This window comes from Camellia sinensis, chromosome 1 (genome assembly GCF_055761805.1).
Source record: "Camellia sinensis isolate YWXY chromosome 1, ASM5576180v1, whole genome shotgun sequence".
NCBI lineage: Eukaryota > Viridiplantae > Streptophyta > Magnoliopsida > Ericales > Theaceae > Camellia > Camellia sinensis.
The window spans coordinates 49,234,715-49,252,023 of NC_138961.1; the positions used below are offsets into that span (position 1 = coordinate 49,234,715).

A 17,309-nucleotide genomic window follows, 5' to 3' on the forward strand; every position below is an offset into this window, starting at 1 on the left:
ATTTATAATATGAATTTCAATTCTCAATTATATGAATTTTATAATATGACATTAACAATTCTCAATTATATGAATTTCAATTCGCATAATTTTATTCTTAATTAAAAAAAATTCCTTTTATTTACAAGCAAAAAATAAAATTTCCAATTCAACAAATATAGGTTGGTTTATTCACAATTCAAAATTCTAAACCCTAATTTCAAAAAATATAGAATAATTTCAACAAATTGAAAACCCTAAGTTAACCACAAGCATAATTTAACCACAAGAATAATTTCAACAAATTGAAAACCCTAATTTCAACAAATTGAAAACCCTACTTCAAAACCCTAATTTCAACAAATTGAAAACCCTAATTTGGAATTTCTGCGTAACACAATAATTACCAATTCAAAAGCCTAATTACCAATTCAAACCCTAATTTCTACATAACCCTAATTCCAAACCGTATTTACCAATTCAAAATCACACATTCACAATTTCTGCGTAACACAATAAATACATCAGATTCAAATGAGATAGAGAGAGATAGATGCCATACCACAGAGAAAGAGAGCAGAGACAGAGAATGAGAGCAATGAGAGAGTCTGAGACCAGAGGGAGAGCGAGAGCGAGAGTGAGAATCTGAGAGCAGAGGGAGAGCTCGAGCAAGCAGAGGGGAAAGCGAGAGCGAGAGTCTAAGAGGGAGGAGAAAAAAACGTAAGTGTAAAAACGTGATTGCAAATGAGGGCGCTTGGGGTTTTATATAAATTGTAAAAGCGTAGTTTCAATCCACGCTTTCATTAATCAATAGTGAAAGCGTGATTGTGAATCACGTTTTCTTAAGAAAATGAATATGCATAGTGAAAGCGTGTTCAGAAAACAAATTAAACGACATGCACAGTGAAAGCGTGGTTTGAAACCACGTTTTTTTCATAAAAAAATTTATGTTAAAAGCGTGGTTTGTAACCACGCTTTCTTAATTAAAAGCGTGGTTTCTAATAGCGCTTTCACTATTCATCAAATTTTCGACTTCAAACAGTAAAAACGTAATTTGTAATAACATTTTATCGTAATTATAAAATTTTCATCCAAACTAAACCTAATTTAAAAATTAAAATAATAAATTGACTTAGGGGTTGTTTGGGATGATATAAATAAGTGCACTTTTTGACTTTTTATGAAATATGGGTTGGGTTTGGGTTGGGTTTGAAGTGATGTGTTAGAGAGGTGATGTGACTTAAATAAGATAATGTGACTTAAATATGATAGTGACTTTTTGACTTTTTGTCTTTTTCAATACATGCCAAACTTGGGAAAAAAGCGTCAATCATCTAAGCCATCGTCTAACTTATAAAATTTAAACAATTCGAACGAGTGGAAATAGACAGATAGTTTTGTCAAAAAAAGCTAAGGAACCAAACTGGGAGCGTGAAGATGAGATAAAAACAAAAAAAAAAAAAAAAACAACAAACAAACAAACAAGAAGGTATACAAGGAAGGGGGAGGGTTTGAGCCCTGCCTGGCTATTTCTTATACGGGAGCCCATTTGATGGCCGTAAGGCCTCTGCAAATAATCGTCTTCAACCCCAAAAGCCTCTTCTATTCCTCTTTCCTCTCCTCATCTTCTCTCCATTCCAATCTCTCTCATCCATCCTTCACTTCTCCATCCACTTTTCTCCGCCGCCTCGCTTCGGTGCCCCCGCTATCCCTCTCACAACCACCCCACCAACAAAAGCAAAAACCAAAACAAAAACACGAACACGAACACGAACACAAACACAAACAACCGCCGCCGCCACCGCCACCGCCACCGCCACCGCCGCCCTCTCACCGCCGCCTCCGGCCGTCGATCTCGATGTCGGGAACCCTAGCGCAGAAGATTGGGAAATCCATCCGCCGCTCAGGCGCCCCCTCCAAGGCTAGGGTTTACGCCGACGTCAATGTGATCCGACCCAAGGAGTACTGGGATTACGAGTCCCTCACCGTCCAATGGGGGTAATAACCCATTTCACTCACATTATTTGGTTTTTGTTGTTTATTTAATGGGTTGTTTGGTGTGTATTGATGATTGGGGTGATGTAGGGAGCAAGATGACTATGAGGTTGTGAGGAAAGTTGGGAGAGGGAAATACAGTGAGGTTTTCCAGGGCATTCACTGCACCAATAACGATAAATGTATTATTAAGATTCTTAAACCCGTCAAGAAGAAGAAGGTTGGTTCCCCCATTTTATTTCCATAATACGTGTATCAAGTTCCATAATTTTTAAGACCTTTGCTTAATCTTCATATTCATTTACAGCACATGTGAAGTGTCAAGTCATTATTGAAAACTCAATTGGGCATATGTGGAACAGTGGAAGAAGCTAACCATGAAAAATCTATTTTTTTTTTAATTAATGATTTTAGAGGGTTTTATCACGCCCATTGGTTTATTTCATTTTTTTGTTTTAATTGTTGTTTTAGCATTTTGTTTACTGTGTTTGGTTGGGGAAGGAGGGATTTGGAAAGTGTAATGGAAAAGATAGGTGAAATGTAAATAAAATATATCTATATTTCATCTAGTTTCACACATTTTTTCTCCTTTCATTTCCAAATCTCTCTTCAAATCCCCCAACCAAACACACCGTTAGCCTCTTACAAGTGAACTCCAGGCTTCATCGTTGTCCAGTGCCAGAGGGGCAAGGAAGTTTGTGACCTGATGACTGACTGATTTATTTGTGGATATCTCCTTGGAGCATCTGTAGTGGGAGTGTTAATGCTCCCATTAGTCTCTGGTGCTAAAGCATATATCCAACAAGCTCAATTAATGCTGCATAGTGGATTTGATAGCAGGCTTGCTAGTGGTGTCAACAATGCTGCTAACTGCAGCGAGCATGCTAGCACACAGGGAGGGAGAGAGTTAGAGAGAGAGAAGGCGTGAGGCAGGGACAGAGAGGCGTTGACTGAGTGGGAGATTACAAGTGCCATAGGACCCATATTCTTAAAAATTCAACATATTTTGTTTATTTTCCTCTATAATTTATAGATATTGTTATTTAGGTTCTTCCCTTTGTTGTTTTAGTTGTTCTTATGAAGTTTTATTTATGTATTCATTTGGTTGTATTTTGCTTTATCTTATATTTTGTGAAGACTTATTTTCAAGTTTTCTGGTAAATGCAGATCAAGAGGGAGATTAAAATTCTGCAGAACCTTTGTGGGGGGCCAAACATTATCAAATTACTTGATATTGTCAGAGATCAGCAATCAAAGACCCCAAGTCTAGTATTTGAATATGTGAATAATACAGATTTTAAAATGCTCTATCCCACACTTTCTGACTTTGATATTTGGTATTACATCTATGAACTTCTAAAGGCAAGCTTCTCGTGCTCTTTGTTTCTTTGGTGATGAGATGTTGGTTATTATTTATGCTGCAACTGCACTTCCTTATTTGCTGCTTATTGTTTCACCTTTCTTCATATGTCTTTTGGGAATCAAGAGACTAAAGACTCTTGTAAGGAATTCATGGATCAGCATGTTAAGGTCCTCTTTTTTTTTTCAATGATTTTCCTCCCTTTTTCTTTTCTTTTCTTTCTTTCTTTCGTCTTCTTCTTCTTATTATTTTATTTATTTATTTATTTATTTATTTATTATTTTATTTTATTTTTTTTTTGGGGGGGGGGGGGATGTTTCAGTGATATTCTAAATTCTCCCATTTCAAATGTAAATGTGGAAAAATTCACAATATCTTATAGGATATTGAAGAAGAGCTTTTTCGTCTTTTTGTTGTCCAATTTAATCCACACATATCTGAGCATTAGAAAAATGATTAAGAATAAAAAACTTGAGGAGTTTAAATCGTCTTTCTCAGTCTACTGTATGACTATTATTCTAGTTAATAACATTTCCATTTTGGGAGTCTTCGTAGAAGTCGCTTCCTGAAATGGAATATATACAAAGAGATTTTATTTGGTTAGGAGTTGCGGAAGGGAAACTTAAAAAGATCATTTGGCTCATGGGGTAGTGGTGCTTTACTTTGAAGTGAGTTGGTCCAAACAAAGTTTTGTGGTTTGAGTAATAGAACCATGAGTGGCCATTGGTTGTGTGAATTTCCTGTGGAGGCATGCAGTTCTCAAGAGAACTTAATGTTTGTACAATGGCCCCGTTTGGTAGAGTTGTGGGAAAGTGATTATAACTTATAGCTTAACAGCTTATAGCTTATAACTGTGAACATAAGCTGATATTTGACTTATAAATTAAGCATCTCCTCTTTCACTCAACGAATAAGTTGATTTTTGACTTACAAAAAGTTATAAGCTGTATTATTAAGCTGAACCAAACACATCAAAATAGCTTAAATTAAGCTAAAAACTGAAATAAGCTGGAAATAAGCCCTACCAAACAAGGCCAATGTATACTTTTGATTTTCTAAGGCATAGAAGCATGGAGACCCAACATGACATGGAATAGACACGACACGGTATTGTCAAGTTGAGTTATTGTAGAATATTGGCTTTGGGGGCAAGTCCTTGCCTATTTTACCATGTGGTGGCTTCAAGATTTACATCATGAAATTGTCATTAAACTTTGATGGTTGTATCGGTCCTAATTTTTATTTGTAAATATGTATCTCAATTACTGTTTTTATATGTGTATTTTGAGGTGTAGTCTTCAAGTTTGCGTATCTTTATGTGTAGGCATTAGACTACTGCCACTCTCAAGGAATTATGCATCGAGATGTGAAGGCCCATAATGTGATGATTGATCACGAGCAGCGTAAGCTTCGTCTTATAGATTGGGGTCTTGCAGAGTTCTATCACCCTGGGACAGAGTACAATGTTCGTGTTGCTTCGAGGTTTGTTTTTCTGTCCATGCCTTAGTGTAACTGTGTGATTAGTCAGTTTGCCTGCTATATTTTTCTTTTTTTCCTTTTTATGAAATTATTCCCAGACGTGATTTATTTTGTTTTTCTATTGGTTGCCTATTGAATATTTGGGTTCTTGAGGCTTACATGGTTGTAGCTTTCCTTATCATCAGACTCTTATGACTTGGGAGGGTGAAGTGAATATTTGACATGCTTTTACCCCATAACGTATTATGTGTTAGCGGACTTCCTTTTAAATAATTGTAGAATCATGGATTTTTGTTTTTTTGATAAATTGAATAATGTCAGTCCATTTACGCTGATTGGGGAGTGATTTCTATTTTTAATTACTGTTTATGAGATTTGAAATGTGGGAAGAATGACACATTTGTTACCAACTAAAAAAGAAAAAGAAAAAAGAAACTTGCCATATTTGTTATATTCAGGTTGTTTGACTAGTTGGACTTAGACAAAGTAGTTCAGAAAAATTGTTGCACTGGTTTATAAACTTGAGGAACATTTCATGGGTCTACTTTGTGAATATCTTACGGATACAATTGTTCCTGTTTGTGATTGAGCATCGCATGACATCCTTAATAATTTGGGGAAGACTTACTCAATGGAAAATGTAGCATTCATCTAAGTACTATTTGGCATAGTTGTGGAATGTGGCAAATGATATGGGTAATATTTGCAATATGTTGGGCATGTCTATGAATATGTTGGGTGTGGTTAGATCTTTTAAAGTAAAGTTGGTTTCTTGCATAAATTGAGCTTATTAAGAATGACTTTTGAATATTTGAAAATGAACATAACTGAAATAGAGTTGTGGGTATGTATATATGGCACAAGAAGGAATAGGTATTCATGGGAGTTTCAGGTGGCATCGCGTTAAGAATAAGTGTGAGATTTTACTGACATGGTTTTGTTACCAGCAACAAGAATGAATGCTTTCATCAGTAAGTGGTATGCTATGATATGGTTTGGTTGACATATCTTTTGTAGTGATGTGGTTCTGGTTGATATATATATATATATATATATTTGTAGTAGTAGTAGTGGGAAGGGCTTGTAAAAGGATATATGATGGCTGATTATACAATAAGCAATTTGATCCATGGTAAAGTGGAATGGCAAGTAGGATTGGTATAGCTTTTTCCCAGATGGTTGGGCTTTGGTTTTGTAAGTTGAGCATTTTGTTAATGGTGAAGGTCCTCTGTCTGGAACTGAGGGTTTATGTCCGGTGGAAGAGTTGAACAAAATTTGAGCCATCTGTTATAACTTATATATGTCTTCATGCGATGTGTTTCTTTTTGGATTTGTTTGCCGCATGTCAAAAGCATGCATAATTTATTGAGCTGACGTAGTTTGCTTCTCTTTGCCTTATATGTTGCAGATACTTTAAAGGTCCTGAGCTTCTTGTTGATTTGCAAGACTATGATTACTCTTTAGACTTGTGGAGCCTTGGTTGTATGTTTGCTGGAATGGTGAGCTTCTCACACTCCCACTATTTACTTTGATTGGTAGACAGATCTTCATTCATTCAGAGGTGGTTTTTTCGCAGTTTGTATAGTATCTTTCCAGACTTTCCACCCATCCACTTTTAGTTGTGGTGTGTGTGCAAGTGGTCTGGACATATCATTTGATGGGCCTCCTCCTTGTCAGCCTCAGCCCAAAAATACTCTGATCAGACATGATCTAACCATTAGATAATGGATTTCCTTTGTGTAAACCCGACCTGGAGAGATTTTTGTGTTAAGAAATTAGTATCTTAAATTTATGAGGTAGATCTTCCTGGTCATTCACTCGTGCTATGGATGAGTGGAATTTGATCTGCTTGTATATCATCCATGGGGTGGCAGATGGCGAGGAGGTTCAATAGTTCATACCTCACCATTGTATGTGAAGGTGTTTCTTCAATGTGTTGCTTACTGTGAAGGCCTGTGCTGTACAGATATTCCATAAGGAGCCATTCTTCTATGGGCATGATAATCATGATCAACTGGTCAAAATTGCTAAGGTACATGAATCTTATTTGTTTTATTTTGCGTCTTTCAAGAATCTGAACGAGGAAACAAAAATAACTTATACCCATTTTCATCTTTTGCATCCATAGGTACTTGGGACAGATGAATTAAATGCTTATCTCAACAAGTACCTATTAGAGTTAGACCCACATCTTGCGGCCCTTGTGGGGAGGTTGGTGCTTGGTCTCATACTCGAGTTCATGTATTCTTTTGCTATCACAAACTAGGTTTCAACTAACAGGAGTTCTTTTTTTTCATTTGTTGTTATAGGCATAGCAGGAAACCATGGATCAAATTCATTAACACTGATAATCAACATTTGGCTCTTCCAGAGGTAGAATCTCGTGTAACCAAAATCCAAGCCCTTTTGGCTAATGTGTTGTAATACATGTACATACTCTTTTGTAGGCAATGGACTTCCTTGACAAGTTGTTGCGATATGACCATCAAGAAAGGCCAACTGCAAAAGAAGCAATGGTAAGAAACCCTTGCTGCGTGCTTGCACCATGACACATCTGACTTTGTGCACCACTAATGGACACTTTATATAATTCAGTATGAAATTTAAAAAAAAATGAAATCATATTGCAAAATTGACACTCTTCTCAATGCTACTGGTGCTTATTGATTAAATAGTGTGAATCATATGAGCTGGACTGCATTTTAGCCAATTATGTTATGTAACAGTCCTTTGTTCATGCGGGCCCATCCTTACTTTTACCCGATTAGAAATGCTGAAAGCAGCAGAACTCATGCCTAGTGATTGAGCCCTTCAAAGAATGGTGTCGTCATCTTGTCTTGGTCAGATCGTCTTGTGTAATTTGACTTTCTGCACTGTGCTAGTTAAGCGCGGATTTGTTTAGAATGTGTTTGTGCTTTTTGTCATGAACTTTCAGTTTTGTTTTGATCTTACTTCGAGTTCCGACTTTTGTATCGGTCAATTATTGTGTCCAATCTTAGTGTGCTCCAACAAGTGAGAATCATGTTCTTAGAGTTGATTTGAGAAGATTGCATCATCCCTCTGATTTTTCTTTGGCCCTGGCATTTTTTGATGTGAGCATTTCTTTTGTCACATTCTTTTGTTTGTTTGTTTGGAAATGATTTTTAGAAAACATAATGGAGATAGGTTTCTCAGAAATGTTGCAATATCACTCTGTACATAAAATTAATATATATAGTTCTTGATCTGCTGGATGCAAAAACAGGCACAAGCATTACTTACAAACAACTGTTCGGTCAGATACAGCCTTCATTAAAATATGGAGATGCTTCTATGATTTGAATTTTTTGTGTTGTAAATTTAAATATGGCATGTTTTGAATGGAATAATTAGGTTGATTTTTTTTTTTTTTTCCTTCTAGATAATTTGATGGAATATGAGCCACTCAGGTTTGGACACGAGGTCAGGAATAAAGTCAGCCCATGAAAAAATATCGAAGGTTTGTTGAAAATGGCCTTAATTGGCTTCCATATATTTTGTTTCATGATATGCTCCCACTGTGCTAGCCATTGTTGGTGCTGAGCTAAGAAGCTCGGGCGCTTTTTTTCTGGGTAATCCTCAACCTACCTGACCTTGTTGCCTATAGCGTCGCTGGCTCACTTTCCAAGCCTCAAGGGTTTGGGATTGTGGTGAATGTGAGGTTTTCTTGATTAATGCCAAGATTATTGATGAGTTTAAATGAGTTTTAAATAGACGTAATTGAAAAAATTCATAATTTTGCTAAATGCTAACATACGTGGGGTTTTATTTAATATTGCAATTTGTGTAAAAAGTACGGTAAAAGTGATGTAAAGTTGGAAATATATTTGAATTTGATGAAATGTATTTTGAAATTAATAAAATTTATAATGATATATATATATATATGTATTATTTTTATTGTATACCATGAGAGACTTGTAAGCAAATTTATTCAGCTTGTTTGGTTCTAATTTTCAGAAAATTTTACTTTTTTATTTTTTGCATTTTAATGTTTTCTATGATTCTTTTGTAATATTTTAAATAATTTTTAAAATTTTTAAACACATCTAATATAAATATATTTAAAAAGTATAATATTTGTGAATTTTTTTTAAAAAAAATACACTAAATATAAAAAAAATACAAAACAAAATAAAAATTCAGTATATTTTTTCGTATTTTTGTGTATTTATTAATTTTAAAAAATATTTTACAATTTAACTACATTTAAGTAAGGTGTATCTAAAAAAGTAAAAAATTACTTGAAATTTTAAAATATTCACTAAAAATAAAAATAAAAATAACGCAAAATAAAAGACTTAATTTTCAGAAAAATGAATTTAGGAAATTGAAAATAAACACACTGATTAGTATTATTTTTAAAGTAAGCATTTCGATATTTCATAATATATTAGAATCACTAGAATACATATAACAGAGTGGTAATGGGCCCTTCTCCGTCACCGCAGGCCCGGCCCTGAGGGCAGGCCAAAGAGGCTTGCGCCTTGGGCTCCAGATTTGGACTGAAAATAGGATTTCAAAATATGATTTTGTGTTTTAGATATTAAAAAAAAAAAATTCAAATACTATAAACCTAATTGTATATGGGGCCTAAAAAAAAGAAAATATATCATGATAGATTAGAGGCGCAACTGACATGGGCCCAAAAATAAGAAATACATTATAATTTATAATACCCACACTGAAGCTAAGAACGTGGGTCACTGAAAGAAAAGAAACATGGAAAGAAAAACATCTCTCTCTCTCTCTCTCGTATTGGACTGATCTCTCTCTCGTGTTGGATTGATGAAACCTTCAGTCCTTTACTCTCCTCCATATTTGAGGGACGCTGAGCATTAACAATTTTGGGTATCAAAACCGTGAGTCTCTCTCTCTCTCTATATATATATATCACATTTAAATGGAGGAAGTTTTTACTCTAATTTTTTCCCTAATTTCTTGCCCTAATTTTCTCTTAATTTTCCTCCTAATTTCCTGCCCTATATAATTTGTTCTTTAAATTAGAAAATTACCTAATTTATGTGCTTTAGTGGAAGTCTATAATTTTTGTTATGCTCTAATTTTGAAACTATATTATTTGCAGAGATTAGTGATTGTGAATTTGTGTGGACTTGTGATTATATAGAGTAGTTATGCCTTATAGGAAATATATTTCTAGATGTAGAAAAAGGAAAAAGAAGCAAAAATTAAAAAAATTTATTCAATCTCAATCGGGAGCGCTTGATAAATTTTTTGGTAGCAAGAAACAAATAGAAAGTTCGGCCTTGTTTGGTTTGTTTTTTAGAAATATTTTTGAAAAAAATTCTCTATAAACAAATTTTCAAGAGTAATCAAACCAAACTAATTTTTTCAAAAAAAATCTCAAAATTTTGTTTGATTACCTACTTTCCAAAATCATTCTTTCTCTCATACACATCAAATCAATCACTTTTTTAAAACTCTCTCCCCAAAATAATTTTTCAAAACTATTTTTGAAAAAAGACAAACCAAACAAGTTTTTGTACTTTTTATCTCAAAAACTACTCTGCAAACACAAACCAAACACACCCTTCATGTTTGGTTGATGAAGATTTACGCTATGTTTGGATTGAGTGATTTGGAGAGAAAAGAAAAAAAATGGAGAGATATGTATTTTTTTTATTTGTTTGGGTAACTTAAGTGGAGAGAAATGGAAATAAATTGAGAGAAATGGAGAGAAACTCATTTCTCATATAAGCTTCATTTTCAATCTTCCCAAAAGTGGAGAGATTGGGAGAAAAGAAACCACTATTTTCGTAATACCAATTTTGTCTCTATAAAAATAAAAGAAATAAAATGATTGAAAATATAAAAAGGTTACTTTGGTAATATAACATAAAATAATTTCTTTTCTTTTCTCTTAATGAAATTTAACCAAACAAGAATGAGAGAAATCGTAATCATTTCTTTTCTTTTATTTCTTCCTTCTCCAAACAAAAATGAGAGAAATCACAATCATTTTTTTTCTTTTCTTTTCTCTTATTACTTAAGTAATCATTTCTTTTCTTTTCTCTCCTAAGTTCCCAGACATAGTGTTAGTAATTGAAGAACTTAATCAATGTAATGAGAATGATAATGAAGATTTGGGTGTTGAAGAGCCTATTGAATATTTGAATGAGAATGAAAATGAAGATTTAACTGCAACAAATAAAAAAATTGTTATAACTTATAATATTATCCATTAATTTTTTTTTTTTTTTTTTTTTTTTCAATCTAAGAAACGCCTCATTTCCGAAGCTCGTCTTGTGCCCTTAGAGCCGGCCCTGCGTCACCGTCAAAGTCGTCGAAGAAGTCGCCGGACGATGATGACGTCAGGTTCGCCGGAAAACCATTTCCAGCTGAGGAAGCCAGGGAGCGGTGGCCGGAGCGTTACCAATCCAAGGTCTCTCTCAACACGAAATCTACGAACCTTTTGTTTTTTTTTTATTATTTTTAAATCCAATATATTTCGATTTTGATTTGTATTTGGTGCTTTCCTAAGAAGCACGGACACTTCTAAGAAGGTAACGTATCCGTGTCGTATCCGTGTCGGACACCGACACTCTTTGGACACTTTCCCGACACGTGTCCGACACTCTTTAAAACGTGTCTTATTTTTTAAAGACCCGGACACTCTTTGGACACTTGGAGAATACATGTGTATTTCTTAAACACACGTGTCTATCAATTAGACACATGTGAAACCAATTATAAGTTTGAACAAAACAACTTAAGATACAATAATAAAACAAAAATCATATAAATTCATAAGAATTATTGTCATATTTAATATTTTTATTATCTTTGAATGATATATTCATATATATAACATATAATAAATATATAAAATTATATATTTCATGCGTGTCCCCCGCGTGTCGTGTCCTGCATTTTTGAAAATTAGCGTGTCGGCGTGTCCGTGTCGTATCCGTGTCGTGTCACGTGTCCGTGTCCATGCTTCTTAGGTGCTTTCTTTTTTGGTTTATGATATAGAAGAGAAAGGTCAAGCTTGGCGCTTCATCTAGCGAATCGAACGAGTGAGTGTTGCATTTTTGTGTGAGAAGATTTTAACATAACGTGCGTATTTGACTAGTGTTGTTGTTGTTGTGACTATAATTGTTGCCATTTTCATTTGATTTGTAGTGTCGAATCCGATGAAAAGGAGGTTATGCAAGCGAGGTGCCACTACACTCGAGCTGTTGTTGATGGCTGCGTTTTCAATCTCTATGATGACGCTTTTATCAAAGTGCTCTCTCTCTCTCTCTCCCTCATACATCTATAGAATGCTAATAATTTGTCAGGGCTATGTGAAATCACTCTTTTGATACCTGGGTATCTATTTTTAAGTTTGCATTTATATTTTTTCATGTTTATGTGAAGCTTAATGCTTTATAAAACCATTACCGTCCTTATTATCAATTTTGCACACTTCCTTTACTTCAATATTTAGTAAACTTGACTGAACAATTTTTTATTTGAAGAAATAACACTGCCTGTTTGTTCACTGTCTTTGTTTTCCAAAAAAAAAAAAAAAAACAGCTTTTGCTTGGGTGCTTTTGGTATGGTTTTTGCTTTCTATGTTCTGTTCTCAAAAACATAAAAAAGAAAACTTATTTGATAAAATGATTTTAAGGAAAACTTTTTGAAAACACACATTTTTTAGGAAGAGCTTTTTAGTTGTTTGCTAAAATTTTGAAAATTTGTTATGCACACTAGTTAACAACAACAATATTTCCATGCACTATATTTCTTATGTCGTGGCTGATGGCTAAATGGGTAGTGAATCTAGTGATTGTTCATCGTGTGGAAGGAAAATTATGAAGTTGTTAACTATTTGTGACACTACTCGGACTATGATTTTTTGACAAAGGTCCTTAATTGGAATGCGGTTTCCATTATGTTGCTCCTATCTAAACTGTGCAATATATATTGATGATGTGGAGAGTGAGAGCTAGGAAATGGGTAACTCAAGCCATTCCAAAAATGAGTTTTTTTGAGATGCTTAGTTCATTAGTTTGGTTAATTTGAAATTGAAATCTGAACAAAGAACAGGGGCTTAGCATTCCAAAAATGATTTTTTTTGAGATGCTTAGTTCTTTAGCATCTTTCTTAACTTGCAGCCTGTTAACTAACAAACTGGTTACCTGAATGTGTTGGTTGCGTTGATAATGAAATAATGAATTTTATAGTTGGCTATGGATTCCTTATAAATGAAAAACCGGAAGCTATAAGTTGCTATTCTAGAAATAAATGCCACTTCTCCTATTCTTGTACTTTTATTAGGCTGAAGAGGGAAAACCCGACTTCATAGCGAAGATTGTGGAGCTGTTTGAAACCGTTGACAGAGAACTATATTTTACTGCTCAGTGGTTCTTTAGGGCTGAAGACACGGTGAGATAATTTATTACTTCAACCACCTGTTTTAAGTGTTTTACTTTGGTAAATATTTCGTTCACTAATCTTCATGAATTTGGTTGTTTCCAGATAATTAAACACAAATCTGATCTCATTGACAAAAAACGAGTGTTTTACTTCGACATAAAAGATGACAATCCATTGACTTCCATTGTGTCAAAAGTAAAAATTGTTCGACTTGCAGCAGAAGTATGAGCATCATGTACTTTTGGCTACTGTTATATATATATATATATATATATTTTTTCTGTCCTTGTTTGCGTGTGGTTTTTAACTCTCTTCCAATTTATTGCTTTCCATTCCAAGTTTCTTAAACTATATACTCCATGCAACAGGTGGGTTTGGCTGAAAAAGAGAAAATACTATCATCTTCAGATCTGTATTGTGATATGGCATATTCATTGCCACACTTTTCGTTTACAACTCTAGAGACAGCCACAGGTTAGTGTGTTTCCCCAGGGATTACGATCATTATTTTTTTCCTGCATAAAAACCAAGAAATAACCCATTTAGTTTGAGAATGAGCTTTCCAGGTTAAGCAACAGTATTGTATTATCACAATAGTTGAACTTTCGTTTAAACAAGATTTTCTAATAGATGTTTGCATCTGTAACTCTAGAAAATTTAAAGACAGAAAGTGATGCATCTGCAATAAGTGATGTTAGTTCAAATAGTGCACTAGGGAACTTAAAAGCTGCAAAGTCTTCCCAAGTTTCCAATTTTGAAGATTCTACAATGACTTTACTTGATTTATACTCCGGATGTGGAGCCATGTCAACTGGTCTCTGCCTTGGGGCATCCATATCTGGTTTGAAACTGGTCACTGTAAGTCAGAAAGTGATTGTAACTGTCATTTTTGTAAAACTTTTTCTTCTGTGCACACTTTCAACCAAACACTGATATATATTTTATTTTTATTTGTTTATTAGAGGTGGGCTGTGGACATTAATTCTAATGCATGCAAAAGTCTAAAGTTGAACCATCCTGAAGCTGAGGTAGTATATTAGTTCCTTTGCCTTTACTTTTCTGTTGGTAAATGATATATATATATATATATATGAATCATAGGACAAGTCCAAAATGATTTTAGGTGAGCAATGAAGCAGCAGAAGATTTCCTATCATTGTTAAAGGAGTGGGAAAAGCTTTGTAAAAAATTTCAATTGTTTGGTTCTCATCTATCAGAGGATTCCAATTCTGAACACAACAGCTTGGACAGTGATGAAGATGATTATAATGCTCATGGCTCAACAGTTTCTCCTGGAGAGTTCAAAGTGGGAAAATTACTAGCTGTTTGTTACGGTGATCCCAACAAAGTCAACAGACGTGGGCTGTATTTTAAGGTAGTTTGGCTTTAACCAAGAAAAACATCCCATGAATGTCATCCAATGCGATTGCCTGCTTCATATTTTTGTTGCCTCATATATTTAATGTTTCGGTATTTTGAAGAACAAATAGGTCGCCTTGGGGAAACAAACTTTTTGACGCATGGAATAATATATAAATTCATATTTTGCGATGGTTTGAATGCGCACGTCTCATTGCTTCTATGAAATTCATAAAGAAAAACCTTATTTTGTACATGCAAAGGGAAATATATACTTAATATGTTAGCATATATATTGTGTTTGGTTACCTTTTGCATGTCAAACACGAGAGCAGTTTTGCATGTCAAACTCTAATTCTCTCCCCTCCATTATTTTAGTTGTCTATTAACTACTCTGGATTAATTTTGGGATGCTTGAAGGGCTATGATTTTAGATCACATACTTCGCTAATTTTGTGTATGTGGATATGCAAAATTTCCCTTGGGTAGTTTCTCATAGAAAGAGTGTGGGTTAAAGCTTACATGGGTGGTTTTAGCCATGTATGTGGAAACTCTTCTTTGAATGAATGACATTCACTGATTGACAAAGTATCTCCTTCAAATCTACAATATATAGGTGCGTTGGAGGGGCTATGGACCTAGTGAGGACACTTGGGAGCCATTTGATGGTTTAAGGTATCTATCTAGTCTTACCATTTTTGTCTTCCAACTATTTTATTTGGCCATTCTTTCCATTTTCCACGAAATATGCATCTTCATTTAATGCTCTTATTTTTCATCAGTAAATGCACGGACAGCTTAAAGGATTTTGTGACAAGAGGGTTTAAATCAAAGATTTTGCCTCTTCCAGTAAGTTTTAATTATTTGAATCCTTTATATACATTTTGGGCAGCTAGTGCTTTTCATCTTTCTGATATGGGTGCTCTGATTGTTTTTCCCTTCCCTTTTGTGCTCTCATTTCTTTTAATTTATTTCCTTTTCTCATTAAAAATCTTTTTTATTGGTTTGTAATAATTTGTTCATTGTTTATTTAGGGTGATGTTGACTTTATATGTGGAGGCCCTCCATGTCAAGGGATGAGTGGTTTCAATCGCTATAGAAATCTTGTTGACCCTTTGAAGGATCCAAAGAACCATCAGCTTGTGGTGTTCATGGATATTTTTTAGTTTTTGAAGCCAAAGTATGTTTTGATGGAGAATGTTGTTGATATATTGAAACTAGGTGGAGGAGTTTTGGGTTGTTATGCCATTGGTCGGCTAGTTTCTATAGACTACCAAGCTTGATTGGGAATACTTGCTGCAGGCTCATTTGGAGTTCCTCAATGTCGGATGCGAGTCTTCCTTTGGGGTGCACATCCAATGGAGGCAAGTGAGTTTTAATTAGGAAAATGCCAATATTCATGAGATATGTGTGGGTAATTTGAACTTTTCATGTTTCAGAAGCTACCTCAATATCCTTTACCTACACGAGTTTGTCGGCAAAGTGGTTGTTCCAGTTGAACTCAAGGTACGTAATGGTGTTTCTATTTAGTGTTTGATGGGACTGTTTTAGATCTTTATGTGATATTTCTGCTTCTAAGTGCAGGAAATTGTTGTCTGTTATGAAAATGGGCAATCATGCAAATTGGAAAAGAGTATTGTCCTTTCTGATGCAAAATCTGATTCTATATGCAGTTGTCATTGATATGTAGTGTCATCTTATTTTAGGTCACTAATTACGAAAGTCGAGATGAAATGCTCTATTCTCAGGCTCCTTGTACCAATTTCCAGAAGTACATTAGATTGAAAAGGCCGGGTAAGTTCAAAAATTTTCTTGTAGATATGCTTTACTCAACATTGATTTATTTATGAACACGAAAGAATCAAATACAGAACACTACATGCTGATCAACAAATTTTTGTTTTGTTTTGTTTTGTTTTTTTATTTCCTTCTCTAGTTTTGATGTCTTGCTAAATTACAAATTTGTCTACTTTTATTTTCTTCTATGTTATTCAATAAGAAAAATTCAATATTCCTAATTATCCGTTACTCACCAGCAAAAAATAAAATAAAAAATAAAATCTGTTACTTATTGTTTTCTTGTGAAATTTGCATAACACACTTCTATACCATTTTCTGCACATTTTTATGAGCAATGCTAAAAACTATGGGGATTGATATTTATTACACAGTTTCTGATATATACTTAGTTGTACTATGCAGATATGTTTCAGTCTATAGTTGTTTCAAAGAATGCATCAGGAAAGAAGATGCTGTATGATCACATTCCTTTGCAATTGAATGATGATGATTACGAAAGAGTTTGTCTTATTCCAAAAAAGAAGGTTCAGTTACTTGTTCTGCCTCATAACCACCATAAAGTTGGCTATAGTTTTGTATAATTCTTGGTTATTCTTTTTCATATGTTTTCACAGGGAGCAAACTTTAGGGATCTGCCTGGTGTTTTGGTGGGCCCAAATAACAAGGTAGAATGGGACCCGTCAATAGAAAGGGTGAAAGTCAGCTCAGGTGTAATTCAAATTTCCATTTTCTTCTTGTATTATCTTTAAAAGTATCTGGTTAAGGACATTGAAAGATATGTAACCTTAAGTTAATTTCTTTTCAATAGAGTCCAGCTTCCTAGCGTCAATTTTCTATCAAAACTAATGATTTATAGTGCTTGTTTTTTTTTTTTTTTTTTGGAGCAAGGCTACGTGGTGCTCAAAGGATAATGGTTATTATGAATCGGTGTCTTTTC

The 17,309-nt window shown here is 34.3% G+C and overlaps 2 protein-coding genes across 3 annotated transcripts; both read left to right on the forward strand.

Annotated features, from left to right (window-relative positions):
• The first annotated feature begins 1,476 nt into the window (after positions 1 to 1,476).
• LOC145794678 (casein kinase II subunit alpha-like) lies at positions 1,477 to 8,237 on the forward strand. Its single transcript, XM_082877072.1, has 10 exons — positions 1,477 to 1,977; positions 2,065 to 2,194; positions 3,142 to 3,336; positions 4,659 to 4,816; positions 6,222 to 6,312; positions 6,780 to 6,845; positions 6,942 to 7,024; positions 7,123 to 7,186; positions 7,261 to 7,329; positions 8,214 to 8,237. Exons 1-10 carry the CDS (start codon positions 1,532 to 1,534, stop codon positions 8,220 to 8,222), a joined length of 1,311 nt encoding a protein of 436 aa, XP_082733198.1. The 5' UTR covers positions 1,477 to 1,531; the 3' UTR covers positions 8,223 to 8,237.
• A 2,871-nt stretch (positions 8,238 to 11,108) lies between these two features.
• LOC145789310 (putative DNA (cytosine-5)-methyltransferase CMT1) lies at positions 11,109 to 17,100 on the forward strand. Of its 2 annotated transcripts, XM_082877081.1 has the most exons (16): positions 11,109 to 11,234; positions 11,825 to 11,868; positions 11,975 to 12,077; positions 13,115 to 13,222; positions 13,316 to 13,435; positions 13,582 to 13,687; positions 13,866 to 14,071; positions 14,176 to 14,241; positions 14,337 to 14,588; positions 15,189 to 15,247; positions 15,355 to 15,421; positions 15,607 to 15,936; positions 16,012 to 16,078; positions 16,279 to 16,366; positions 16,775 to 16,896; positions 16,987 to 17,100. In XM_082877081.1, the coding sequence occupies exons 3-12, from the start codon at positions 12,000 to 12,002 to the stop codon at positions 15,736 to 15,738; spliced, it is 1,194 nt and encodes a 397-aa protein (XP_082733207.1). In that variant the 5' UTR covers positions 11,109 to 11,234; positions 11,825 to 11,868; positions 11,975 to 11,999; the 3' UTR covers positions 15,739 to 15,936; positions 16,012 to 16,078; positions 16,279 to 16,366; positions 16,775 to 16,896; positions 16,987 to 17,100. The 2 variants fall into 2 exon arrangements, with proteins under 2 accessions (XP_082733207.1, XP_082733202.1); XM_082877076.1 differs by lacking the exons at positions 15,607 to 15,936; positions 16,012 to 16,078; positions 16,279 to 16,366; positions 16,775 to 16,896; positions 16,987 to 17,100 and having other exon boundaries at positions 15,355 to 15,598.
• The last annotated feature ends 209 nt before the right edge of the window (positions 17,101 to 17,309 follow it).

Coding starts and splice junctions, on each gene's coding strand:
- LOC145794678 (XM_082877072.1), top strand. CDS start 1,532: ATGGCCGTAAGGCCTCTGCAAATAATCGTCTTCAACCCCAAAAGCCTC. Junction 2,195..3,141: donor AACCCGTCAAGAAGAAGAAG/GTTGGTTCCCCC, acceptor TGGTAAATGCAG/ATCAAGAGGGAGATTAAAAT. Junction 7,187..7,260: donor AACATTTGGCTCTTCCAGAG/GTAGAATCTCGT, acceptor ACTCTTTTGTAG/GCAATGGACTTCCTTGACAA.
- LOC145789310 (XM_082877076.1), top strand. CDS start 12,000: ATGCAAGCGAGGTGCCACTACACTCGAGCTGTTGTTGATGGCTGCGTT. Junction 12,078..13,114: donor ATGATGACGCTTTTATCAAA/GTGCTCTCTCTC, acceptor TACTTTTATTAG/GCTGAAGAGGGAAAACCCGA. Junction 13,688..13,865: donor AACTCTAGAGACAGCCACAG/GTTAGTGTGTTT, acceptor CTGTAACTCTAG/AAAATTTAAAGACAGAAAGT.